This window comes from Pristis pectinata, chromosome 23 (genome assembly GCF_009764475.1).
Source record: "Pristis pectinata isolate sPriPec2 chromosome 23, sPriPec2.1.pri, whole genome shotgun sequence".
Taxonomy (NCBI): Eukaryota; Metazoa; Chordata; class Chondrichthyes; order Rhinopristiformes; family Pristidae; genus Pristis; species Pristis pectinata.
The window spans coordinates 32,679,708-32,704,841 of record NC_067427.1 but is presented as its reverse complement, the minus strand read 5'-3'; the positions used below and the strand labels follow the sequence as shown (position 1 = coordinate 32,704,841).

The 25,134-nt window shown below is 42.1% G+C and overlaps 2 protein-coding genes across 6 annotated transcripts in view; one reads left to right on the top strand and one right to left on the bottom strand.

Annotated features, from left to right (window-relative positions):
• Positions 1–25,104, top strand: part of LOC127582070 (endoplasmic reticulum mannosyl-oligosaccharide 1,2-alpha-mannosidase-like) — a 131,537-nt gene extending 106,433 nt beyond the window's left edge. For 3 of the 5 annotated variants that reach the window (XM_052037055.1, XM_052037056.1, XM_052037053.1), the window contains exons 7-14: positions 2,520–2,705; positions 3,046–3,194; positions 7,938–8,126; positions 9,911–10,101; positions 11,500–11,620; positions 18,362–18,556; positions 19,627–19,758; positions 22,924–25,103. In XM_052037055.1, coding sequence (XP_051893015.1) covers positions 2,520–2,705; positions 3,046–3,194; positions 7,938–8,126; positions 9,911–10,101; positions 11,500–11,620; positions 18,362–18,556; positions 19,627–19,758; positions 22,924–23,124 — 1,364 coding nt within the window. In that variant the 3' untranslated portion in view covers positions 23,125–25,103. Of the gene's footprint in view, positions 1–2,519; positions 2,706–3,045; positions 3,195–7,937; positions 8,127–9,910; positions 10,102–11,499; positions 11,621–18,361; positions 18,557–19,594; positions 19,759–22,923 lie in introns of all 5 variants that reach the window. The other 2 variants (XR_007958053.1, XM_052037054.1) reach the window with 2 other exon arrangements.
• Positions 11,991–25,134, bottom strand: part of dpp7 (dipeptidyl-peptidase 7) — a 103,516-nt gene continuing 90,372 nt past the window's right edge. Inside the window, exon 12 of the mRNA XM_052037058.1 lies at positions 11,991–12,431. Coding sequence (XP_051893018.1) covers positions 12,413–12,431 — 19 coding nt within the window. The 3' untranslated portion in view covers positions 11,991–12,412. The remainder of the gene's footprint in view (positions 12,432–25,134) is intronic.

Sequence of the window (25,134 nt, the reverse complement as noted above, 5' to 3'; positions counted from 1 at the left end):
CTGGCAGATGGAGTGCAATGTTGGTAAATGCGAGGTCATCCACTTTGGAAGGAAAAATAGAAGATCAAATTATTATTTAAATGGTGAAAGATTGCAGCATGCTGTTGTGCAGAGGGAGTGCTTGTGAACGAATCCCAAAAGATTGCTTTGCAGGTGCAACAGGTTATCAAGAAGGCAAATGGAACGTTGCCCTTCATTGCTGGAGGGATTGAATTTAAGAGCAGGGAGGTTATGTCGCAACTGTACAGGGTACTGGTGAGGCTGCACCTGGAGTACTGCGTGCAGTTCTGGTCTCCTTACTTGAGGAAGGATACACTGGCTTTAGAGGCGGTGTAGAGGAGGTTCACCAGATTGATTCTGGAGATGAGGAGGTTAGCTGATGAGAGAATGAGTTGCCTGAGACTATACTCGCTGGAATTCAGAAGAATGAGAGAGGATCTTATAGAAACATATAAAATTATGAAAGGGATAGATAAGGTAGAGGCAGGAAGGTTGTTTCCGCGGGTAGGTGAGACTAGAACTAGGGGACGTGGCCTCAAGATTCGGGGGAATAGATTTAGGACAGAGATGAGGAACTGCTTCTCCCAGAGAGTAGTGAATCTGTGGATTTCTCTGCCCAGGGAAGCAGTGGAGGCTGCCTCATTAAATATATTTAAGACGCAGTTAGATAGATTTTTGCTAGTAGTGGAATTAAGGGTTATGGGGAAGAGGCAGGTAGGTGGATCTGAGTCCACGGCCAGATCAGCCATGATCTTATTGAATGGCGGAGCAGGCTCGACGGGCCAGATGGCGGCCTCCTCCTCCTGTTTCTTATGTTCTAACCTCCCAAAATGCAACACCTCATCTTGCCCTTATTGGTTGTGCACCTAATACCTCTATCCCTTGGCCTCTGACTGTTGGAAGGGAGTGTCACAGATCTACTGTGATATTCTCAGTTTACCCATTTGATACTTTCATTATTTTTTGACATTTCATTTAGTCAAAAATGAGAGCGGAGGGTGATGGGAAATCAACAAAAACCTGAATTGCATTGAGGACATGGAATTTATTTACAACTAGATCTTTTTCATGTGCCATTGTTTTGCTGGTTCAGTGTGTATTTTGGCAGTCAAGTTAAATGTTCATTGCAACTGTTTTTCAGCTCATTGAGATTTTAATTACTTGGGTTCATAAAGGTGGGTTCCTCATTACCTAATGTCATGTTCACAACACCATTGAAATGTTGCACCATGCACCATTTTAATGCTTGGAGCCCCGCTGAGTCCCACCAAGGTTGAGAAGAACTGAGATAATCAGGCAATAAATGATCAGGAAAGGGCCGAAGGGCACTGTACGCAGTGATTTTCATTCTGTCCTCATCCTTCTCCCCCCACCCTACCCTTTGTCTGAAAAATACATGCTTCAATAGGTAGATCTCTAAGGGAGAAGGTTGTTCCTTAAGGTTGCATATCAGAGAATTCAATTGTTTTCCATTGCTTTTTTCTTGCACATCTATTTCATGTATCGACCCACACGTAGAAATGCTGACTTCTATTTTACAAGTTTGAACCTATGCCCAGTTACTCCACTCAGTTAATGCAGTATTCCACATTTCCTCCCTGGTTGTTCTGGCTGTTAAACTTCTTACTTCCATTCCAAACATCAGTCTGCTGAGAGAGAAGACATTTAAAGTTCGACATTTAAAGTTCATCATTTCTCCTGCATGTGCAGTGCCCTAAAGCACTGAATTGCCAGTCTAAATAATGTATTCAAACCATCAGACCTGGCGCCAGAAGCACCTTTCTCAGTCAGCCGTTCCATTCTGAGCCAGGCCGCACCTTGTTTAACGCTGGATGTTTGCATTATTTGGACATGTTGAGTATTTCAATCCATCAAATGCTATCAGGTCCCATAACCATTTGAATTCAGGGAGTACATAAATTACCTCATTTTTCTTCCCAGTTGGAGTGAGTTTCCTTTGATATTTCTAAAGGCATTTTTCTGATCTTTAAGTATTCCATTCCACACTATTTTCTCACCTTTTTTTAAAAAAAATGTTTTTTTTAATCGCTGCTTCCAATTCTGCTTTTGTATTACAACAGCAACTACACTTATGGAATGCTGACTTAGTTGTTAAACACTTTGAGGTAACCCGAAAACACTGCAAAAATCCTTACCTGCTTTTCTTAGTCTTAGTGTCTTGTGCAGATTTAAGCTGTAATTGGATCTTGCCTTCTGATAACTGTTCGGTTGCTTAGCCAGGAAATGTTTGAATGTGGTCATCTGGAGAACATGTTTGAGTTCTGTGACCTTGAACCTGAGGTACTGGAAAATCACGAGCAGAAATAGAACCCAAGAACAACAAGAATTAGGAGAGGACAGGAGCCTTAGATGGACAGGTCAGGAGGGAAAGTAAACTGCCTACTTTAAAACTCTGCCTTTGTAAGTGTTTATAATTCTTAGAAACCTCTAATACAGTGATCTGCATGTTAGCATTTAATGTAGCTGCAGCAGCCTGATTTGGTTCTGTTCACTTGTAGCCACTGTAAATGAGCAGCAGAAGGCAGTGATAGAAGCATTCCAGCATGCGTGGAAGGGATACAAACAGTATGCCTGGGGGCATGATGAACTGAAGCCGATCTCTAAGACTTACAGTGAATGGTTCGGTTTAGGATTGACACTAATTGATGCCCTGGACACGATGTGGATTTTGGGCCTAAAACAAGGTGAGTTCGATGAATTGTGTAACTTCGGTACCATTGTCCTTTGGTGTAAGATGGAGATAACGGGCACCAGATCTTTTAGATGGCAGTATAATTTTGCTTTCTACATTTGGAAAATGAAGTTACTACCAATTAAAATCAAATGACCTTCTAAGACTACACTTGTGGTTTAGATGAGAGAATGCATTTGGCATTTTAAAAAGATATGTTAAGTTGTGCTTTGTGCACTGCAGAAAGTTGCCCTGTACCAAAAGTCAAATAGTTTCTAAATTTGCCATTTCTCATCACTTTATTTTTCCTTTTTCAGAATCAGGTCTGTACATAATTATTTTGTGATTTTTAGAATTTGAAGAAGCCAGGAAATGGGTGATTAACGAATTGAATCTTGGTAAAAGCGTGGATGTGAACTTGTTTGAGACAACAATTCGTATTCTTGGTGGATTACTCAGTGTATACAATCTAACTGGAGATCAGGTCTTCCTGGATAAAGCAGTAAGGATTTTTCCTTCTCTGTAATTTAGCGCATTATGAAGCAGTCATGTACTAATGTTTGACATTAAAAGAACTAATACAGAATAGTTATCATCTGTTGTTGTGCAGTCCTAATTCAGGGAAGGAGTGTTAAAGTCGCGGATTTACTGCACCGTGCTTCACTGTGGGTAGTCACCTAATTAGCATGAGCAAGCAGGTGCCTGCACAGCTGTGGCAGCATCTCTGCTTGATGCTTGTGCCGTATAGCTGGAAAATCTGGTGCTTGACCCACCTCCTTACCCCACGATCCTTGAGAGCTCATGGGTTCTGCCCTGTCTGATGATGGATATAATTTTTTTTCTGGAGAAGGGAAGAATAGGATCCTTCTCAGTGTCGTGGTGGGAAACTGTTATAGAGCCGTACATCTCCATAATGGGCCCTTTGGGGCAAGTTGTCCATGCCGACTGTGATGCCCACCTATGCTAATTCCAGCTGCCTGCATTAGACCTATATCCCTCTCCTCCTTTCCTGTCCAAATGCTTTTTAAATGTTGTAATTGTATCCACTTTTTCCAGTTCCTCCGGCAATGTGTTCCAGATAACCACCATCCTCTGTGTGAAGGAACGTACCCCTCAGATCTCCTTTAAATTTCTCCCCTCTCACCTTAAACCTGTGCCCTCTAGTTCTAGACCCTCTAGGAAAAAGACTCTCTCTACCCTGTCTATGCCCCTCACTTTTATAGATCTCTATAAGGTCATCCTTCAGCCTCCTACAGTCCTATGAGAACAAACCCAGCCGATCCAATCTCTCCTTATAACTCCAGCCCTCCATTCCAGGCAACATCCTGGTGAATCTCTTCTGCACTCTCTGTAATGGTACTACATGCTTCCTGCAGTATGGTGACCAGAACTGTATGCAATACTCCAAGTGTAGCCTCACCAATCTTGACTTATGTTTAATAGAAATGCAACATGATACCCCAACTCTTGTACTCAGTGCTCCAGCCTATGAAGACAAGTTTGTGAATGTCTTCACTGCCCTATCCATCTGTGTTGCCATTTTCAGAGAACCATGAACTTGCACACCAAGGTCTCTCTGTACATCAGCACTCCTTAGAAGGTTGGTCTAAGCTTACAACAGGGTCTCAATCAACTGGGAAAGTGGGCAAGGGAATGGCAGATGGGATATAACTCAAACGAGTGTGGTGATGCATTTTGGGACGTTAAACTAGGGTAAGACATAGTGAATAGCAGGGCCTAGGGATTGTTGTAGAACAGAGACACCTTGGGGTGCAAGTACATAGTTCCTGACATTGGCAACACAGGTAGACAGGATAGTGAAGAAGGCATATGGCATGCTGGCCTTCATCCGCTGAGGTATTCAGTCCAAGAGCTGGGATGTCATGTTACAATTGTACTTCGAGTTTTGTGTGCAGTTCTAGTCACTAAGCTATACTATAGGAAGGATTGTTTAAGCTATAGGGCGTAAAGCTAGAGATTCACAAGGAATTTGCCTGGATTGAAGGGCTTTAGTTATAATGAGAGATTGGAAAAGCCTGAACTGTTCTCCCTGGAGCAAAGGAGGCTGAGAGGTGACCTGATGGAGGTGTACAACATTGAGAGGCACAGGTAGGGTAGATAGCCAGTGTCTGTTTCCCATGGTAGGGATGTCTAAAACCAGAGGGCACAGGTTTAAGGTGAGAGGGAGGAGGTTTAAGGAGAATCTGAGGGGTAAATTTTTCACACAAAGCGGTTGGTATCTGGAATGAGCTGCAAGAGGAGGTGGTGGAGGCAGGAACAGTAACGATATTTAAAAGGCATCTGGGCAGGTACTTGAAGGAGAAGAGCAATGGAATTAATGCAGGCAAGTGGGATTACTGTAGATAGGCATGATACAGTGGGCCGAAGGGCCTGTTTCTATGCTGTACAACTCTATGACACTGACTCCTGAGCTCCCTGCCATTTACTGTACACGTTCGTGACATCCCAAAATGTATTACCTCACACTTGTCTGGGTTAAATTCCATCTGCCACCACTCTGCCCACCACTGTCCACCTATATTCTCATCCAAATCTATCTCTATCTGACAGGTCCCAGCACCTATCCTTGCAGTACACCACCAGTCACTGACTTCTAGTCAAACACCCCTCCACTGCCTCCTCTCACCAAGCCAATTTTGGATCTAGTTTGCCAACACATCTTTGATCCCATGTGCCTTTACCTTGACAAGCTTACCGTGCAGGACTTTGTCAAGAACCTTGCTAAAGTCCATGTAAGCCATTCTATTGCTCTGCCTTGATCGATTTTCTTAGTTACTTCCTCAAAAAATTCAACCATAATTGTAAAACAGCATCTCCCCTGCACAAAACCATGCTGACTCCTCCCTATCAGTCCCTGCCTTTCCAAGTGAACATAAACTCCCCCCTCTTAGAATTTGTTTCCATTCATTTTCCTCCTTTTGATGTATAGCTCACTGGCCTGTAGTTTCCTGGCTTATCACTTCTGCCCTTTTTGGAAAAAGGGGGACAATATTAACTATTCTTAGTCCTCTGGAACCTCACCCGTGGCTAACAAAAATGCAAAAATCTGTGTTCGAACCCCAGCAATCTCCTTCCTTGCTTCCCATAGCAGTCTGGGATGGATCTGGTCAGGCCCTGGGGATTTATCCATATTGATATGTGCCAATATTTCTAACACTTCCTTCCTGACAGACGTGCTCCAGAATATTAGCATTGCCCCCCCCCCCCCCCCCCCCAACTCTCCACCCCTTCTCCCTGGTGAACCCAATGAGAGGTATTCATTCAGGACCCCCAGCTCCACGCACATTTACCCCTCTGCTCCCTGAGGGGACCTGCTCTTTCCCTAGCTACCCTCTAGCTTCTAATATATTTACACAAGGTTTTGGGATTCTTCTTAATCCGGTTTACTTAGATCACTTCATGTCCTTTTTTTGCCCTTCTAATTTTTTTTAATTGTCTCCTATGTCCCCTTTAAACCTCAAAGGACTCGTTACCAGATGCGTACACCTGACGTGTCCTTCCTCCTCCTTTCTGACCAAATCTTCAAGTTTCCTTTGGTCACCAAGGTTCCCTAATCTTACCGTCTTGGCCTCTTGCCCTGATAGGGACATTGTTTCCTCTTGTCAGTCATCATTAAAGAGGGATCAGGAATTTAAATTAGTAACTAAGAGACAAGGAGAGAAGTTGGGAAGGTACCTTCAGTTTGAGTCTTGTTGGAATATGTAATGGTTGGAGCAGAAAGGAAAAACTTACCAGATATCTGAAGCAGACTTTGTTCTTGGACAATGGGGTTAATTTAAGACCCTCACTGATGTTATTAGCCAAATGGTTTCTTTCTGTTCAGGGAAGGAATCCAGTTAGGGAGATTATCGGAGTTAGGTGGAATGGCCTTTTAGCATTGTCCTGAGCTTGGCACTAGAATAATCACTGGGACAAAGTGCTGTAAGTTTGCACATGGGATGTCACTGGAGCAACGTGTCAGAAAGATGAGGTGCCTGTGGATACCTATGGGAGAGGAGGGGAAGGGAGAAAATGGTAAGGAATCCAACCTGACCCTGTTGTTGTAACTTTTTTTTCTCAATAAATAATCACAGACTTGCTGTGATAGTTGAGGATTGTTGAGCTTTATTTGTCTTCTACAGTTGTGATATATTGAGTATCCGATAATGTTTGAGGCTCAGTGCCTGTGGTAAGAGGGTGGGTAGAATTTTATTGTGCCTTTGTGGTCCCAAAAGCCAGTTATCTTTGTGATTATTAGAGCCAAACCACTAATATATAAACAAAATCTGTATTTTTCAAATTTAATCACCTCCTTTTATGCTTTATTATCGATAGTTAGGGCACATAATTTGACTTATTGCCATGAGTTTAAGATATTTTTCATGATGCATTTTACGACCTCAGTAAAACATTTTCCCAAGATGCTTTGAGTGTGAGTGAAAATGTCTGCCTGACTTCTGATTACCCAGCACAATACTGTCAGCACAGGCAACCCTACCCAGTTAGCTATACTTTGCTTGGTCCATGATATATAAATGTTACCTGTCTGAAGTTGTTCTGGATTACATTTTTTTTTACTTTTGCTGCCATCAACCTAGCCAGTGATGTTGAAATAAGTTGTGTTGAACTATTTCCATTCCCATCTGATTTCCTATTTTTCTTTGTGCCCATTCACTGATTTCTTTGAATTTTCCTTGTGTGTTCCTTCTCTCACTCAGTTGCTTGGCTTCTCGTGAATATGATAGAAAAAGGGAGGAACATGTTTGTTTTAGCAAATGGGAAGAACAATGTAATTTTAAAAAGTACTGTGTTGTGGCAAAGCTTTGTCAATGGGCTGACTTTGCAAATATCCCGATGGCAAAGTTCGAATTCAATGGGCACTAAAGACTGCCTTTAATGGCCCTTTTTTCCTGTCACATTTTGTTTACTAGTATATCTATATTCATTATTTTGGTTTTGGTTAGAATTGTTTGCCCTTGTCTAACTGCTGTTACTTTATACAGACGCAATTGATTTATAAGTTTTAACTTCCCTATCTAGAATGTTTTAAACTTGACAATGCCCAAACCCAGTCACTTTTTCCTTAAAGTTCAAGTGCCAATAAACAAAATATTTAAATTAATCATGTTTTATTGGTTTACAGTTTGAGAATAGTGACATCTGTAAAGTTTACACTTGACACTTTGTTCATGTTTTTTGCTCTGCAGTAATGTGGACTAAATGCTTTTGCTTCCTGCATTACTAGAGTGAGCTTGGGGACCGCCTCATGCCAGCCTTCAACACTCCGTCCAAGATTCCATACTCTGATGTGAATATTGGCCGCGGAACTGCCCATCCACCTCGCTGGACCTCTGACAGTACCGTCGCAGAGGTGACCAGCATTCAGCTGGAGTTTCGGGAGCTCAGTCGGCTCACCAAAAAGGAAAAGTACCAGGTATTGTCGGCTGCTTACTTCCACTGGAGCTGTACTGGAATTGTTTTCAATGTCTGAATGCGCTGAATGTGAATTTTTTTCAGTCGCAAAGGTGCAGAGTTTACTTAGATTGGTCTCAGTGACCTTTGATTTCTTCCTCTGTCGATGCTTTGAATTTTTGTAGGTTTCATGTATTCTGAGATAAATGCAATATTAAATCTTAATGATTTTTTTTTACAAAATACTGTTCCACAGAAGAATTGTAAGTTTTGAGTAAGATTTGTTGTACATTTGTTAAATTATAATTGTCTATATTTTGTTCAATCTTCACTTAAATGACGTTATAGTCTCTAACCAATGAACATAAATAGCGGTAGTTATAGGCTCTTTGGCCCCTTGTTATCAGTAGGTAGTGGCTGTCATTTCACCCTGGCTCCATTTTTCTGCACCGTCTATATCCCTTGATTCCCTTAATATCCAAAAATCTATGGATCTGTTTTCAATATGCTCAAAGGCTCAGCCTCCACAGCTCTAGGGTAGAGAATTACTGATGTCCACTATCCTCTTATCTCAGCCCCAGAAGGTCACTTCCTTATTCTTGAGTTTGACTTCTGGTTCTAAAAAGAGGGAAGCATCGTCCATGCATCTACTCACCAAACCCATCTATCAATTTCTTTATTTCTATGATCTTTACACATGCTCAAAATGTCTCTTAATCTATAAATCTTAATTCAAAGTTGACCTGTTACTCAATAAAACAAAAATAGAAAAAAAAACAGAAGTAGCACTATGGTACTGTCTGTGTGGACTTCACACGTTCACCCTGTGACCACGTGGGTTTCCCCGGGTGCCCCAGTTACCTCCACATCCTAAAGACGTGAGGGTCTGCGGCACACCACTAGTCACCGGCCTCCATTCTGAGAAACAACCTTCAACCACCACCCTCTGCTTCCTACCTCTGAGCCAATTTTGAACCCACCTAACTAGCTCTCCCTGGATTCCATGGGACCTCACCTTCCAGACCAGCCTACCATGTGGGACCTTGTTGAAGGCCTTGCTAAAGTCCAAATAGATAACATCCACTGCGCTACCCTCATTTAGCTTTTTGGTTACCTCTTCACGGAACTCTAAAAGGTCTGTCAAGCGTGACTTTCCACGCACAAAGCCATGCTGACTCCTTCTAATCAGACTCTGTCTATCCAAATGCTGGTAGATCCTGTCCCTCAGAATTCCCTCCAGTAACTTCCCCACCACTGATGTCAGGCTGACCAGCCTGTCCTTGCTGCTCTTCTTAAACAATGGGTCGGTGGGTTAATTGGCCACTGTAAATTGGCCACTGAGAACCAGTGTTTATGGGCATTATGGAGGAATGGGATAGATGGGAGTTAGCCTTGACTTTTAATGGGTCAAGAGGCTTCCTATGGTACAAGAAAATAGGAGAAATAACTTCCTGAGAGCTATACTCAACAGGGACAAACAAAACCAGTATTGCCTTAAGCAATATCCCTAAAGATCTTTGTTTCTGATCTTTGATATTAGTTTTAAGTTAGTATTTTTTATATTCGAGAACTTTAAAGATGCTGATGTTGAAGGAGTGCCAAATCATTTTTGTTTTCATTGGCTGTTTATAAATCAATGTCTAATTAGAATCATGGATCTGAATCAGGAAACTATTTCCTTTTGCGTTTCCGTTTGGATTTGAACTTGTAAGTAATAAGTTCCAACAGAACGTGCTCTCTTATCTTTACAGTAATGACAGCTCGTCAGTTCCCAAATAATTTTTGTTCTTTTCCCCTCGTAAACAGGCAGCAGTAGATGACGTAATGAAACGTATTCACAGACTTGGAGGAAAAAAGGATGGATTGGTGCCAATGTTCATCAACACTAACTCTGGGCAGTTTACCCACCTTGGTGTCTATACATTTGGTGCCAGGGCTGACAGCTACTATGAGTATTTGCTTAAACAGTGGATCCAGGGAGGAAGGAGAGAGGCAGAGTGAGTAATACCGAATTTAAATTGAGCCAATCAAAGCAGTTGGTATTAGTAATGTTCTAAGTTATTTCATTCTTTATTGAAATCCCAGAGATAAATCAATAAATCAAAAAGGATTGAACCAAATGTTAAGGTTTGGCAACTACAGAAAAACTCTGGTAATCCACTGTCTGACTCATCAGAGTCCTGATGGTTGGCACTTGGTTCACCAGGTAATGTTTGCTGCGCTGCCCTTTGCGCTGGCTGGCATCCCGGCTCCCCTTCCCGCTGGCTGGCATCCCGGCTCCCGCGCTCCCCTTCCCGCTGGCTGGTTACTGGAAACTCTCTCACTGTACCATGTGACATCTGAAGGAAGCGGATTCAGAGTGTTGCGTTGTTACCGGATGTACTGTGCAGTAGTCTGGAACATCTGCCAGTCTGGCTTCACTAAAGTCAGATCATCGCAGTTTGTTTGCAATACCTTTTTTTAAACCTGTTGGAACTGGTTAAGAGCCTGTGAAGTCCTTCCTCAAGGCGGCTTCGTGGGTGCTGGAAGGATTTAGTCTGACTATGCCCTCAGACTTCATAGTTTGCAGTAAACAACTCTGAAATGAATTTGTTCACATGCAAACAGCAGAGTGTAGAACGCAGGTTCATTGATTTCCTCAATTTTTGCTAACACTCGTAAACTTCCCTATGTAATTAGACATTCCACATTCAGAATCATTTCCACAAATTGCTAACACGTGTGGAAGTTACAATTTTTAAGGAAGTTCTCGAAATGGATTTCTGCCTGTGCCACCCCACCACTCTCCCGCTCCCAGATTCCGTCAGATGTTTTATATTAATTTTCACTGGATGGACAGTAAAAGTCTGCTGCGTCTTAACCAGCTGCAGTAGAACTGCAATAATACAGCACCCTGGGGACTTTGCTGGTGCCACTGTCTGGATTATTGGATGTTACTCTCATTAATATCCAAATGTACTTTATTTCAAGTTCTTTTCGCATTATGCAGTCGTGTAATAAACTGCCCAGTGAACCCGGTGCGTTTAGTGGGAGTGGGGAACAGACCAGCACTCTGGATCCCAGCTCCGACTACACACCCACCCTATTCCCCACCCCTGGTGTCGCAGAGCCCAAGCCCGGCTCCAGTCACAGATCCGGCTTGTACTCTGGCCTCCGGCTGACGTTCTGGGAGAATGAGTGAGGTTACAACAGGACTGTGAGGATTTTCAAACAGTTAGATGCTGGGTTATCGGAGCTTTACTGTACCAGGATGATTATTTGTGGGAAAGTAATCTAGTTACACAAGTATATATTTCACCAATCTGTCACTGCGTCTCGGTAACCGATTTTCAGTTAACATCTTGAATGGTGTGTGGTGAAGCTCATAATGGTTTACATTTCTGTTTAATTGCTAGCTTGCTAGAAGACTATCTACAGGCCATAGAGGGTGTCAAGAAGAACTTGATTCGAAAATCAGAACCAAACAAACTGACATTTGTAGGTGAATTGTCCCACAATCAGTTCAGTCCAAAGATGGTAAGTGGCTTTCATTAAACCAGAGCACAATGAGGACAGAATGATGCCCATCACCAGATTAACCAATGAGTATGGAGCTGTCGAAAGCAGTTAGTGCTTTGAAGTCACTGAAGGACTGCTTTAATCATTATATTTCAGTGATCGTATTGCAGTAAATCTCCGATAATGCACGATCTGACTATTCGTAAATCCTGAATTCGGCATCAGGTTCACCAGGAAATTTTTGCCACACTCCCTTTTGACTCACTGAGGCCCCAGTTCCCGCACTCCCTTTGGACTCGCCTGGTTCACTGGGAAATTGATTATACTACTATGTAATACCTAAGAAATGAAAGTTTAAAAATGTGCTGGGGTATTAATATAAACAACATCCAGAAGTTAGCTAATCAGGCACCACCTGAGGAGTTTTACAGCATTAAACACAGTACAGCACAGGAACAGGCCCTTTGGCCACAATGTCTGTGCCAAACATGACGCCGAATTAAACAAAATCCCTTCTGCCCGCATGTGATCCATGCCCCTCCATTCCCTGCACATTCATGTGTCTTGTAGGATCTTTCATAAATTGTGTATTTACTTGTTCATTGATGGGAAATTTTAACATGACATCATGCAGGAACATGCTGGGAAATGGTGGCAGTTCCACCCCTGACAGGAGACATTCACCCTCCTCTCTCTCCCCTCAGGATTCCAGTTTGGGACTCCCAAGCAAATGTGGAGATTCCTACATTGGTGGCCAAGCTCTGCCGATGGGTTTGTGGTGGAGTCCAGTGGCAGCGAGCAATGAAATACTCAGCAGGTCAGGCAGCATCTGTGGAGAGAGAAACAGTTAATGTTTCAGGTCATTGATATGAAGTGTTTACTCTGTTTTTCTCTCCGCAGGTGCTGCCTGATTGACTGAGTATTTAAGCACTCTGATCAATTTTGAGATGAATTAATTGTTTTCCTGATTTTTTTTGCAATGTTTCTGGTTGTTGAGGACAACCAGTAAAGTTATGGCTTAGTCGGCTGTTGGTTTTTAAGGAGCCAATTTGAGGCAGGCATATTCTGGCCTGCTTAGTTGACCGCATTATATTGCGGAAGGTCGTATTGCAGGAATAGCCTATTTTGGATTGGTTGGCTCCTGCAAGCAAGTTCACAATGGCAGGGCTACAAAAGGCAAATCCATACTTCACACCAATTTCAGTGTGATCTGAATGACCAAACACTGACCCAATAGTTAATTCCAAGAATACAGCACCTTATTTAAACAATCTTGTACAGGTCAGTTAAGCTAATTGCACGTTTTGTGTACAAACCAAATGGATAAGGAAAACCTCCTCCTCAAGATCTGGTTAGAAACATAGAAAACCTCAGCACAATTCAGGCCCTTCGGCCCACAAAGCTGTGCCGAACATGTCCCTACCTTAGAAATTACTAGGCTTACCCATAGCCCTCTATTTTACTCAGCTCCATGTACCTATCCAACAGTCTCTTAAAAGACCCTATCGTACCCGCCTCCACCACTGTTGCCGGCAGCCCATTCCACACTCACCACTCCCCCCTGACTTACCCCTGACATCTCCTCTATACCTACTCCCCAGCACCTTAAACCTGTGTCCTCTTGTGGCAACCATTTCAGCCCTGGGGAAAAGCCTCTGACTATCTACCCGATCAATGCCTCTCATCATCTTATACACCTCTATCAGGTCCCCTCTCGTCCTCTGTCGCTCCAAGGAGAAAAGGCTGAGTTCCCTCAGCCTGTTTTCATAAGGCATGCTCCGCATCCCAGGCAACATCCTTGTAAATCTCCTCTGCACCCTTTCTATGGCTTCCACATCCTTCCTGTAGTGAGGTGACCAGAACTGGGCACAGTGCTCCAAGTGGGGTCTGACCAGGGACCTATATAGCTGCAACATTACCTCTCACCTCCTAAATTCAATTCCACGATTGATGAAGGACAATACACCATATGCCGCCTTAACCACAGAGTCAACCTGTGCAGCTGCTTTGAGCGTCCTATGGACTTGGACCCCAAGAACCCTCTGATCCTCCACACTGCCAAGAGTCCTACTATTAATACTATACTCTGCCATCATATTTGACCTACCAAAATGAACCACTTCACACTTACCTGGGTTGAACTGCATCTGCCACTTCTCAGCCCAACTTTGCATCCTATCTATGTCCCGCTGTAACCTCTGACAGCCCTCCACACCAGCCACAATACACGCATGGTTAGTTCATCCTTCTGTATAATCTGCAAGTCTTTCATATTGCTTGCACTTTAATCAGCTCAACCTAGTTCTAATTTACACTGATTAATTGTTCAATACAGAACTGATACTGAGAATTGTACCCAACTGCTGTTAAATGTGTTTTCAGGGAATTTATATAGTTAAATGCTTGTGGCCTTTTTCAAAACAATCTGTGCGCTTTGCATTCAGGTCACCAGGGTGACAGAATAAAAGACTTGAGTCTTACTCCTATAAAACCTGAGTGACTGCTGTGTACCAACAAAACCCTGTAGCCACAGCTTTATAGTATTTGTGAACCTGGGATCACAGAGTAAATATTGAGTTAAGTTTGAGAAGTTTGATAAATAACAGTTTAAAATGTTTTATTGACATTTGGTAGCAATTTAATTTCATGTTTCAACATGTTAGTGTTGCTATAGTCTCGGAGTGGCTTGTGTTAATAGACTTGTTCAGCAACTACCAACAGATACCATGAAATATAATGTATATTGCACCTTAATACACGCAATATTCCCAGACTTCTGACACAATTGGAGAATTCACAAACAAGGTTTGAATTGTTGGCAAAGGGCCTGTTTCTGTGCTGTCTGACTCTGGCTTACTGCAGTAGATATCACATGAAGAAATAACACTATAAGTTTTGATTAGACCTTAGCAATTCTGTTAGCTTCTCTATTAAATTAATAAAGGCTTAAAATGTCGTCAGGGAGTGTAGAAGCCTGATGATAGTGAGGTCTTGGAAGAAGCAGAGATGACTGAAATTGGTAGAGAAATTGAGAGTTAATTACCAAGAACTATCAAAAATAATTGCACAAACCTGTGTGTTTTTTGTAAAGAGTAGCGGAAGTGGATGCCTCAGCAGTAAGTCCCAGTAAAATTGTTGAAGGGATGAGAAGTTGGCTGAGGCACTATGTAGATCGTTTTTAAGGGAATTGAAGTGAATGGAGAGTAAAAGATGCCAAACTCCTTGATTCTGGAGCAATTCCCGTAGATTTGTAAGGAGCAAATGTACCACTGCTACTTAAGCAGGAACAAAGTGGTAGAGAACTGTAGATCAGTTAGCATGGCAGTTGCCAGAAGGATGCTGGTCTTCATCATTAAGGACATCTTAACAGGAATCAGGATGTGGTTGTGCTGGAGACTGCAGATTGACCAGGACATTGGCTGGATTGAAGGATTTAGTCTGGGGAGAGATCGGATAGGCTGTTTTCCCTGGAGTGAAGGAGGCTGAGGGGTGTCCTGGTAGAGCTGTGTAAGATGATGGGGTACAGATGGGGTACATAGTCAAAATCTTTTTCTCATGGTAAGGGGTATCAAAAACAAGAGGGCATCGGTTTAAGTTGGGAGGAGATTTAAAGGGGATGAGGGGGAAGTTCTTTACAGAGTGTTTGATGTCTGGAACTCTCTGCCAGAGGAGGCAGATACAGCCATTATCTTTAAGAAGCATTTAGACAGATATTTAAATAGACAGGGCATTGAAGGACACGGTCCTAATGCGGGCAAGTGGGATTTAGTATAGATGGGCAAAAAGGTTGGCATGGACGTGTTGGGCTGATGGGTCTGTTTCTATGCTGTACCACTCTGATTTAGAAAATCATACGACTCGGCAGTCAATGTAATGTTTGTGTTTGATAAATATGGCTTCATGAGGGCATAACTAGTAGACTTGATGAGTTGGAATGAATGGATCTGGTATATCCAGGTTTCCAAAAGAATTACCCATCCCATTCCCGCCACGCCTGACCTCTGGTTTTGGCCTCTTACATTGGGATTTGTTGGAATAGTGTAACTTCCTGGAACAGCACTTTCTCTGCTCTGTAATTCCATGATTTCTGCCAGCTCCCACCCTGCTGATATCTTCATGTGGTCGATTCCTGACTTTTGCCTTCCCTTCGTGGATCTTGTCTCCGTCTCAGGTACATCCTCTACGGCCCACGGACTCCCACATCTCCCTTATCTGTACATCCTCCCACCTCTGCCTCCTGTGGGGACTCCATTCTATTCTCCCAGTTCCTTCACCTCTGCCACACTTGCTCTGATGATGAGACCTTCCACACAGGTGCCTGTGAAGTGACTTCCCCTTTCCTTACTTTGGCTTCCCCTCTAACATTGTGGACAGAGCCTCTGATTGCATCTCATCTATTTCCTGCCCCAATGCTCTCCCCCCACTCTCCTGGACAGACCAAGACCAGACTTTCCCCGTTCCCAGCCTCCAATTCAATGGATCATACGTCATGATCTCCACCAGCTCCAACAAGGTTCCACCACTAGGTCACATTCCTCACCCTTCAGTATTTTGAATAGATCGCTACTTTGGAGATCTATCCCCACCAACCGCTCCCTGTCTTATGGCACTTTCCCATGTATCTGCAGGAGATGCAACATCTATTCTTTCACCTCTTCCCACCATCCACTGATTCGAACAGTCCTTCCGTTTGAAGGACTCGAACTTCGTACAATCTAGTCTGCATGTGGTGTTCACAGTGCGGTCTCCTCTACAATGGAGAAACCAAACACAGATTGGGTGCCCACCCTGCGAACGCCTGCTCTCAGTCCTCAGAGGTGACCCTGACGTTCTGGTTTCCTGCCTCCTTAATTCACCATCCCACTCTTACCCTGACCTCTGTCTGTGGCCTCCTGCGCAGTTGCAGTGAGAGCTCATGCGAGCTTGAGGAACACAAGAATGGAAGTAAGCAGGAGCAGGAGAAGGCCACTCAGCTCCTCAAGCCTAACACACCATTCAGTATGATGGTGGCTGATCCATGCTGGTCTCAACTCTTGTGTGTCAGTTCCCTATAACCCTCAACTCTTTGATCTTTAAGGTGGAAATAGATAATTATTTTAAATGTATCTAATGATCTGGCCGCCACCACCTTCGGGGGCAGAGAATTCCAGCAATTCACTACCCCACTCATCTTCTACCTGGGCACGTTGCAGCCTTCCGGACTCGATTTCAAAGTCTCCAGCTTCAGTTAACTCGCTCTCTGTGTCTGTGTCAGAACTGGCCACTTCTGCCTGTCCGCCATCTCTGATGTTGGCTCAGTTGTTTTCTCTTCCATTAGTAGATCCTGACCTGCTGGGCATATCCCACAGCCCTGCTATTAGCAACACCTAACACAAAGAAGCATCTGGCTATTTGACCTGGTCTTGCCCTATCACAGGTACTGCTTTCGTCCTATCCATTCCTCGAGCCACCTTTTCTGCAACTTAAAATTGTTTCTCTCTTCCCAGTTTGGGCAAAGGGTCTCAGACCTCTAATATTTCTCCTGCCACGGATGCTGCTTGACCTGCTGAGTCTTTCCAGCACTCTCTCTTTTATTTTTGTTTCTTTCTGTGAACTGGCAGGTACTGGTATAAGGTTATCAGCTTGATTTTTCTCTATCCCTCTGGTTTATAACTTTGGATAATTATGGCAGCAGGTGCAGAGGGCAAGCTTTGCTGGAGTACACTTCTGGAGGTCATTGTTCAATGTGGGGGAGGAGGTATTTTAATCACAGAGATGGGTGTAGGATAGAGGAAGGGGTAGCTCTGGTCCAAGTGGCTAAATGTACTCAATTTTCCAGCTTTCAACATGACTAATTTGCAGTGCAGGCTTAGTGGAATTTGCAGAGAAACGCCTGGTGCACTCCCACAGATTGCCCTGCATTCCAAAGGCATGTAAATGGTAATTCTGACATTTTACTTTTCACGTGCAGTGTTCAACACTTCTTACAGTGAACTAGTATGTATGCGTCTTAAACTTCTCTCCATCTTGTTGACTAAATTGAAGAGAAATCACCAACTGGATTGTCACCGCAGGGATGTACCTAATTATTGTATAAGAGTACAAATTAAGAAGTGCTATAAAAACAGCTGGAAAACCATACATTTTGAAATGGGGTTGTGCAGTTGATGTGGTTCTCAGCAGCGATGCTGAAGGGAGCTAACGCATTTGCTTTGGGAGTTGCTGGGACAGATTGCATTCATTGTCAAGATGTTTCTCGTCAAGATAGCATTTGAAAAGTTGTCACAGCCCATCCTTGTTTTATTTGTCTGAATCTCTGTGATTCAGTTGTAGAGAATATTTAGTAGTGGGGTTTGATTTCAGGTTGAACCTGTAAACTTTTACTACTAAAACTGCATTTGCAGTTAGTGTTTTTTTTATCACAGTTGGGAAAAGTTTTAAAAAAATATATTGTAGGATGCAAAATGAATGGGTGGTGGAGGACAAAGGGTCTGTGGGTGAGATCCTGAAGGCTGAATGACAGGATAATGGAGCAAGGAAAGGGGTGAGGAAATGGGGATGGAATCTTCAGGGGTACTCAATTTTGGGTAAGGTTTCGGCTTTTTTACTTTGCTGCACATTAACTGTTTCCCTCCATAAATGCTCCTTGACGTAATGTTTCCTGTTTGTTTCAGGTTTGCAGCATCTGCAGTGTTTTGAACTTAGTTATGGAAAGAGTGATGTTTGTGTTGTAAGCAGTGATTTCATTGACCTAAGTTTTTCCTGTTTTTTTAAATAAAGGATCATTTGGTGTGTTTCCTCCCTGGGACTCTCGCTTTAGGAGCTCATCATGGGCTCAGTGCAGATCACATGGAACTGGCCAAGGAACTGATAGAAACCTGCTACCAAATGTATGCACAGATTGAAACCGGGTTAAGCCCAGAGATTGTACATTTCAATCTGAGTCCACACAATGCCAAGGATGTTGAAGTTAAGGTATGTGCAATGAACAGCTGATTGATACTGTAATCAGCACGGAAACAGGCCCCTCAGCCCATTAATCACCCATTCACACTAATCCTACACTGATCCCATTTTATTCTCCCCACATTCCCATCAACCCCCCAGATTTTGCCCCTCACCTACACCAGGGGCAATTTACAGTGGCCAATTAACCTACCAACCCGCACCCCTTTGGGATGTGGGAGAAAACTCGTGTGGTCACAGAACTTGCAAACTCCACGTGGACGGCACAGGAAGTCACGATTGAACCTGGATCACTAGAACTGCTGGTTGTACCACTGTGCTGCTCATTAATTTTATTTGTTGTACAGGGCACGTGATACTTATGATCCTTCAGAGATGCATGCATTTCACAAGATAAATTTACATTCAATTCCATTCGAATCCCTTGTGGTATTGCTGGGAATTCAGCAGTTATCCACTTTTTAAAACAAATGTCTCATCGATCAGAATGTTTGAATTTTAAAACAATGTATGCATTCTTGATTTTTTTAAAATGTAGCTTACTAAAACAGGCTACAAAATAAGGGGCTGAATGTCAAACAGCACTGGACAGAGAGCAATAAGTGAGAATGCTGCTGTGTATTAACTGGGAGATATTTTACAGTGATGAACAGTGCTAAGTGATACTGTAGTGTGGTTGACAAATAAAAGGTGTATCAATTAACTACTAAGTTTGCTTGTTGCTGACCAAGCAAAGTTGCTATAGAAGGGCTCTGTGTGAGCCAGTTACTCATTGTAATGAAAAATAATGAGCTGCAGCTTTGGAATGTTGGCACCTTTTTTCACTGGCCTCCATGCAAGAATGACTGACATCAAAAGCCAAATCGAGACATTATATACAGTCAGTTAATGAAGCCAACAAGGTAGCATGCAACTTGGTTAGATTGAGCAGTTTAGTGTAAATAAATATTAATCAAAGTTGTTGGTTGCAAGACCTGGTATATGAAACATTGTACCTTGATGTAATGTGTGCACAGTTCTAATGGCTTTTGAAAATGCTGTTTTCAGATTCTCAGATTAATTCTCAGTCTTTCTGACAGCCTGCAGACAGACACAACCTCTTAAGACCTGAGACAGTCGAAAGCCTTTTTTACATGTATAGATTTACACGTGATAAGAAATACCAGGACTGGGGCTGGGAGATTTTTCAAAACTTCAACAAATATACCCGGGTAAGTAATGTGTGATTTAGTTTTAAGATATAAAATTGCTTTTGGGATAGTAGTGATTTAAGATGATGGGATAAATCTGTCAACTATATCTTTCCCCCCTGATTTGCTGCAAAACGTGACCTAACCATGCTGATTAAATAAAATGTAGCTCAGGAAAGCAACTTATTCTTATCATAGTTCCAGCTACCATCTTGCTTTCTATTCCAGCGATAGAGTGCTATGAAAATAACAGTCACCAATCTTGCCCATAAAACCCTGCAAACCAAGCCAATTACATTCCTAGATTGAACTGTAGTGTACAGAGAGGGATGTGTAATCAGGGAAACAAAGTGGTTACGAAGGTAAAACACTCCCGTCATGATTTAATAGCATAATTTAAATGGGGTTAGAGAAATACATGTTTAACCTGTTCCCCAAGTATGAATATGCTGACTGACTTCTGTATATTAACACAATGAAGATATTACTTTTCTGCATTTTTAAACTTTGCCCACAACATAACTGCAATTTCTTAAAGCTCTTCCAGCAAGTTGGGTAGATCTTTAACTGTAAACTGGATTTCAGCTCATCGCTTGTGTTAGTGCATTGACTCAGTTTTCTTCATGGTAAAAAATTTGAGACACAGCAGGCTGGTTAGCCCATATCTGTGAGGATTGTAGAAGAGCAATCCAGTGGAATCCCACCATCCAGCTTGAGTTCATAGCCCTGCAGATTACGGCTCTGTATGACCACATTCAAATACTGTATAAATGCAGCAAGAACATGATAGGTGCAGGCAATCTGACTCTGAGCCTCCTCCACCATTCATCAAGATTATGACTGATGTTCCAACTCAATGCCTTTTTCCAGTACTATCCCCATAACCCCTGATTCCCTTGATATCCAGAAAGTTACTGATCTGTGTTTTGAATAAATACAAATAAGCTCTCTGGGCTTGGCCGTTCCTGCCCTCTGAGTGAAGGAATTTCTCTTCAGCTCAATAATTCCAAATGGCCAACCTTTTATTTTGAAACTGTGCTCTCTGGTCCTAGATGCAACCCCGCACCCGCCGCCCCCCCCCCCCCCCCCCCCCCCAGCCAAGGAAAATATCTTCCCTGGATCTCACCTGTGAAGCCCTTTAAGATCCAACCACCACCCCCCACACTAAGCTCTAGAGATTACCATCCTAGTTTGCTCTCTTCCTCATGCAGCAAACCTGCCTTATGAATCTTGGCTGCAGTCCCTCAATGGCAGGTACAGGCTTTCTTAGGGGAGTGGGCCAGAGCTGTTCACAATACTTAAGGTGCAGTCTGACTAAGTCCCTGTACGACTGCAGTAAGACTTCCCTGTGCCTGTATCGTACTCAGTCCTTGACTATGAGGGTTAGGGGCATGGGCTTTGTTTTTAGCAAAAAAAAATGCAAGTACCATTGAGGCTCAATATACCTCTCAAAGTAATGTTCTAAAAACACTAACATATAATAGTGAACGTTAAAACATTTAAATACCTTTTGAGGTTGAAGAATTATTTGGATTCTGGAGCCATAAATGTATCAAGCCTTTATTCAGTCACTCTCGGTGGTGCTAGCACCTTTAACAGTAAACTATCTAATGTTTCTAATGCATGGCTCATTTGTCTCTGGTTTCCCTCTGGCAATGGCTGTTTGCAGCCACCTGGTACATTTCACACCTCTCTAGAGTACACCGTCTAACTGCGGTGGTCAGTTTCCGGACTGCTTGTGCCAAGTGGTTGCCTGTGATCCTTGTTTACACAGTTGTACTTTGTAATTTCAAAACTGATCACTGAAGGTTAGTACTTGCTGTGATATCAGTGGTTCCCACATTAACTATAAAACCTCTGGAAAAAATTTGAGGTGGAGTCTAGGGCTGACTTCCATAAACTAACAGATGATGAACTGAGTGCATTCAGTTAAGTCTCCTATCACCACCCCTGTTCCAAAAATACCCCAGCTTGTCCAATCTTTTCTCTTGGCTAATTGTTTCTATCAGTCGTCACAACATAAGCCTAATGGGACCCAGTGGGAGGAGAATGTTGGTGATGGCAGATGGGATCAGTTGGGGAGGGGATAGAAACATGGTGATTACAGGGTGGGGTGTGTGTAGGAGGACCTGGTTAGATCAGATGGGGAGCAGGTTACCTGAAGTTGGAGAATTCAATGTTCATGAACGTGGCACACACCCTTCTCAACACCCCCACACTCCTCCCTCGGGGTCCCCTCCCCCCACTGCTCCCATCTGCCCTCCCCACCTCCCTTGTTTGGTCCCATTCTCCACCTTTTCCTATCAGATTCCAACCTCCGCAGCCCTTGGTCACCTCCCAGCCTCTCACTGTTTCCACCCCTCCCTCCTGGATCCACCTATCACTTGCCAGCTCTTACCCCACCCTTCCCTCTCTATACTGGCTATCTCCCTCTATCTTTCAGTCTAGATGAAGGGTCTTGACCCCAAACGCCGACTGTCTATTTCCCTCCACAGACGCTGCCTGATCTGCTGAGTTCCTCCAGCAGTTTGTTTTTTGCCTCATAAGCCTAATATTTTGTTCCTGCCTTAAAATGAATTTTATTGAGTTAATGTGGCACTCTGTTTGCATTGCTTAACAGAAAGGCTCAACCTTTCCTACAGCCACTTCTGTCTCTGTTGGTTGGATGCATGGCATTTCCTTCTATTAAGGAACTGACTTCCTGTACCCTACATTAATGTAGGCCCAGAATTAACACAGTAAATTTGCTAACATTTGCCATCATTTCAACCTGAAATGACAGCATCTTTAGGTCACATGGGCACAGTTAAATGGGAAAATCCTATCTTTGTGGACAGCTTTCTAAGGTAAGTGAGTTCTGTCACATTGCTGCTTACAGCAACAATTGGGCTATGGTTTTGCAACTTTCTGAGGTCCAACTCTCCTCTCTGCTGGACATCAAATATCCATGACATGACATTGTTAGAAATATGATAGAGGCAACCAGGCAAATTAATCCATCAATCAGTATCAGTGAATCAGATTATCCTTGTCTTAGACTTCCCATGTTAAATAAGTGACTATAATTTACAAAGTTGTCACTTAGTCTTAAATAGTTTAATGGTTTATAATTGCATGTTAATTTCTTGAGCTATTGTAAGAACTTTCTAAAGGCACCTTCAATTGGGTTGTTTTAACTTTACACAGGTTGACACAGGAGGTTATACTTCCATTAATAACGTGCGGAGTTCTGAGAACCCTGAACCCCGGGATAAAATGGAGAGCTTCTTCCTTGGAGAGACATTGAAATATTTCTTCCTCCTTTTTTCTGATGAATTTAACTTAATCAGCCTGGACAAATATATTTTTAATACTGAAGCACACATTCTTCCGATATGGACAACCTGATAAATGTAGGAATGATAAGTTTTGTCTAGAAACCTGGTACATCTTGGTTGTGGGATCTACAATGTCAGTTGGAGCTAACCACTGTGGAGGATTTGTATTAATCACTGTGAACGTTCACAGCTACACAGGTGTGTGTATAAAAAGTGGCCATGGCTGCACAGGTGTGTTTAGAAACAAATGTGAACCTAAATATTATAAACCAGGGAACAATTATAAGAAGAGTTGCACTTGAATTGACTTGTTTTGTATATTACAAAAGATACTTACCACGTTGCCTGCCCATTCATTCTTTCCTGTCGAGTTCAGTCCAATAGAGGAATATTTTATGTAACTTTTTTAAAATTAAATGGCCTGAATGCAGAAATAGAACAGATTTTATGGACATATAGACGGAATTGATAAGGATAGAATTCTTATAAATATCGGTGACCAGGAAAGCTAATTATATACTTGGTTAAATATAGAATAATCAAAATTGATTCATTCATGTGTTATGATTATAGTCCAAAAATATTGATGACATTTATGTAAATATGTAATGAAATTATATTTGCAATACCAATGTGTGAAATATCTTAAGGAAAAATGCGGGTCCCAACTATGTGTAAATATAAATGCTGCTGGTTTATTTTGAAAAGTGGTTAGTATAATCCATTAAACTAAATTTCTTAGCACAGGTTTTGTTCACTGATTAAATATCCTTACCCCCATATCTGAAGATGATGCAGACTGGGTTTGTTTTCTGTAAATAAAACGTAGCATTTCTCTCTCTGCTTCAGGCTGCAGCTTGATTGCATTTGAAATATATCTAACAACATAATGCTAATTTTAAATTTTGCATTCCTGATAAAAACCTGGAAAGGATTTATTTATTCAGCATTTGAATGAGTGTTTTGGTGATGCTTTCCTCCTCCTGCAATATGAGAAATCAGGTGCAGTAGGATACAAGTTAGATTCAGGCAGCCTTTATTAATTTGTTGCTAATTACAAGGGAGGAAGGGTTAAATAATGAGATGCAATCAATCAGATTTTAAATGAGTAAAACAAGAGGAAATGAGCCATAATTTTGCAATTATTTCAAAGTTGTCCAATTTGTCTGGGCATTAGTTTGAAAACAGCCTTTGAACCTGAAGTTAGAAGCATTTCCAGAGGACACCAATATTTATTACTTAAATTTCTAGATGCTGTAACTGGCAGCAAATGATGCTGATCTTGATTTTGTCACTTTTGAATTATTTGTAATGCACTTAGTGTTGCATTTCTTACATGGTAGATCATGGGTGCAGTGCCACTTCTCGTTTTTGTGCCATTTGGAAGTAAGCTGTTTTGGATGGATTTTTCAGACTAACATGCAACTTTGCAGTAGTTCCAGGGATGTCTTGAGTGTCTTTACATTAAATTGCAACACTACAATGAAAGTGCCATATATAAATGAGAAAAATGAAGCTTGCTCAGTAACTGGCTGCATATGCTGTTGAACAGCAGCTAAATTCTTACAAATTTGAGTAAACTGAACATTGTATTCAATATGAATAATGGCTGCTGGAATGTACAAAACTGAAACAGTTTGCCTGCTGCATCTTACTATAAGAATAACTTGGAAACAAATATCAGGTGAATTAGGCAAGTTGCAATTCCTGCACCAACACTCAATAATTTCAGGTTAATAGCTTTAACACAGCCTGATTGGCAATATCCCTGCCCCCTTCTGTAAAACATTTTTCAGTGTATTTTCTTTACCCTGTTCTTGTTTAAGTACTCGAATGTTTTAAATTGAGCGGCAGTGAATGTAGCTTTAATCTCTATCATTCCTTTATTTAATACTGTTACATTTAACAACTTGTGTACTGTTTGTGTGCTATTTTCAATAATCAAGTGACCTTGTCTGAGATTCTCCTTCTAGAAAAAACTGTAAATGTTCTGTAAATTTTCAATTTTATTGTATAAAATTTTCTCCAATACCAATGCAAATACAAAATTATGTCTCTCCAACATTATTAGTTTGTTTCA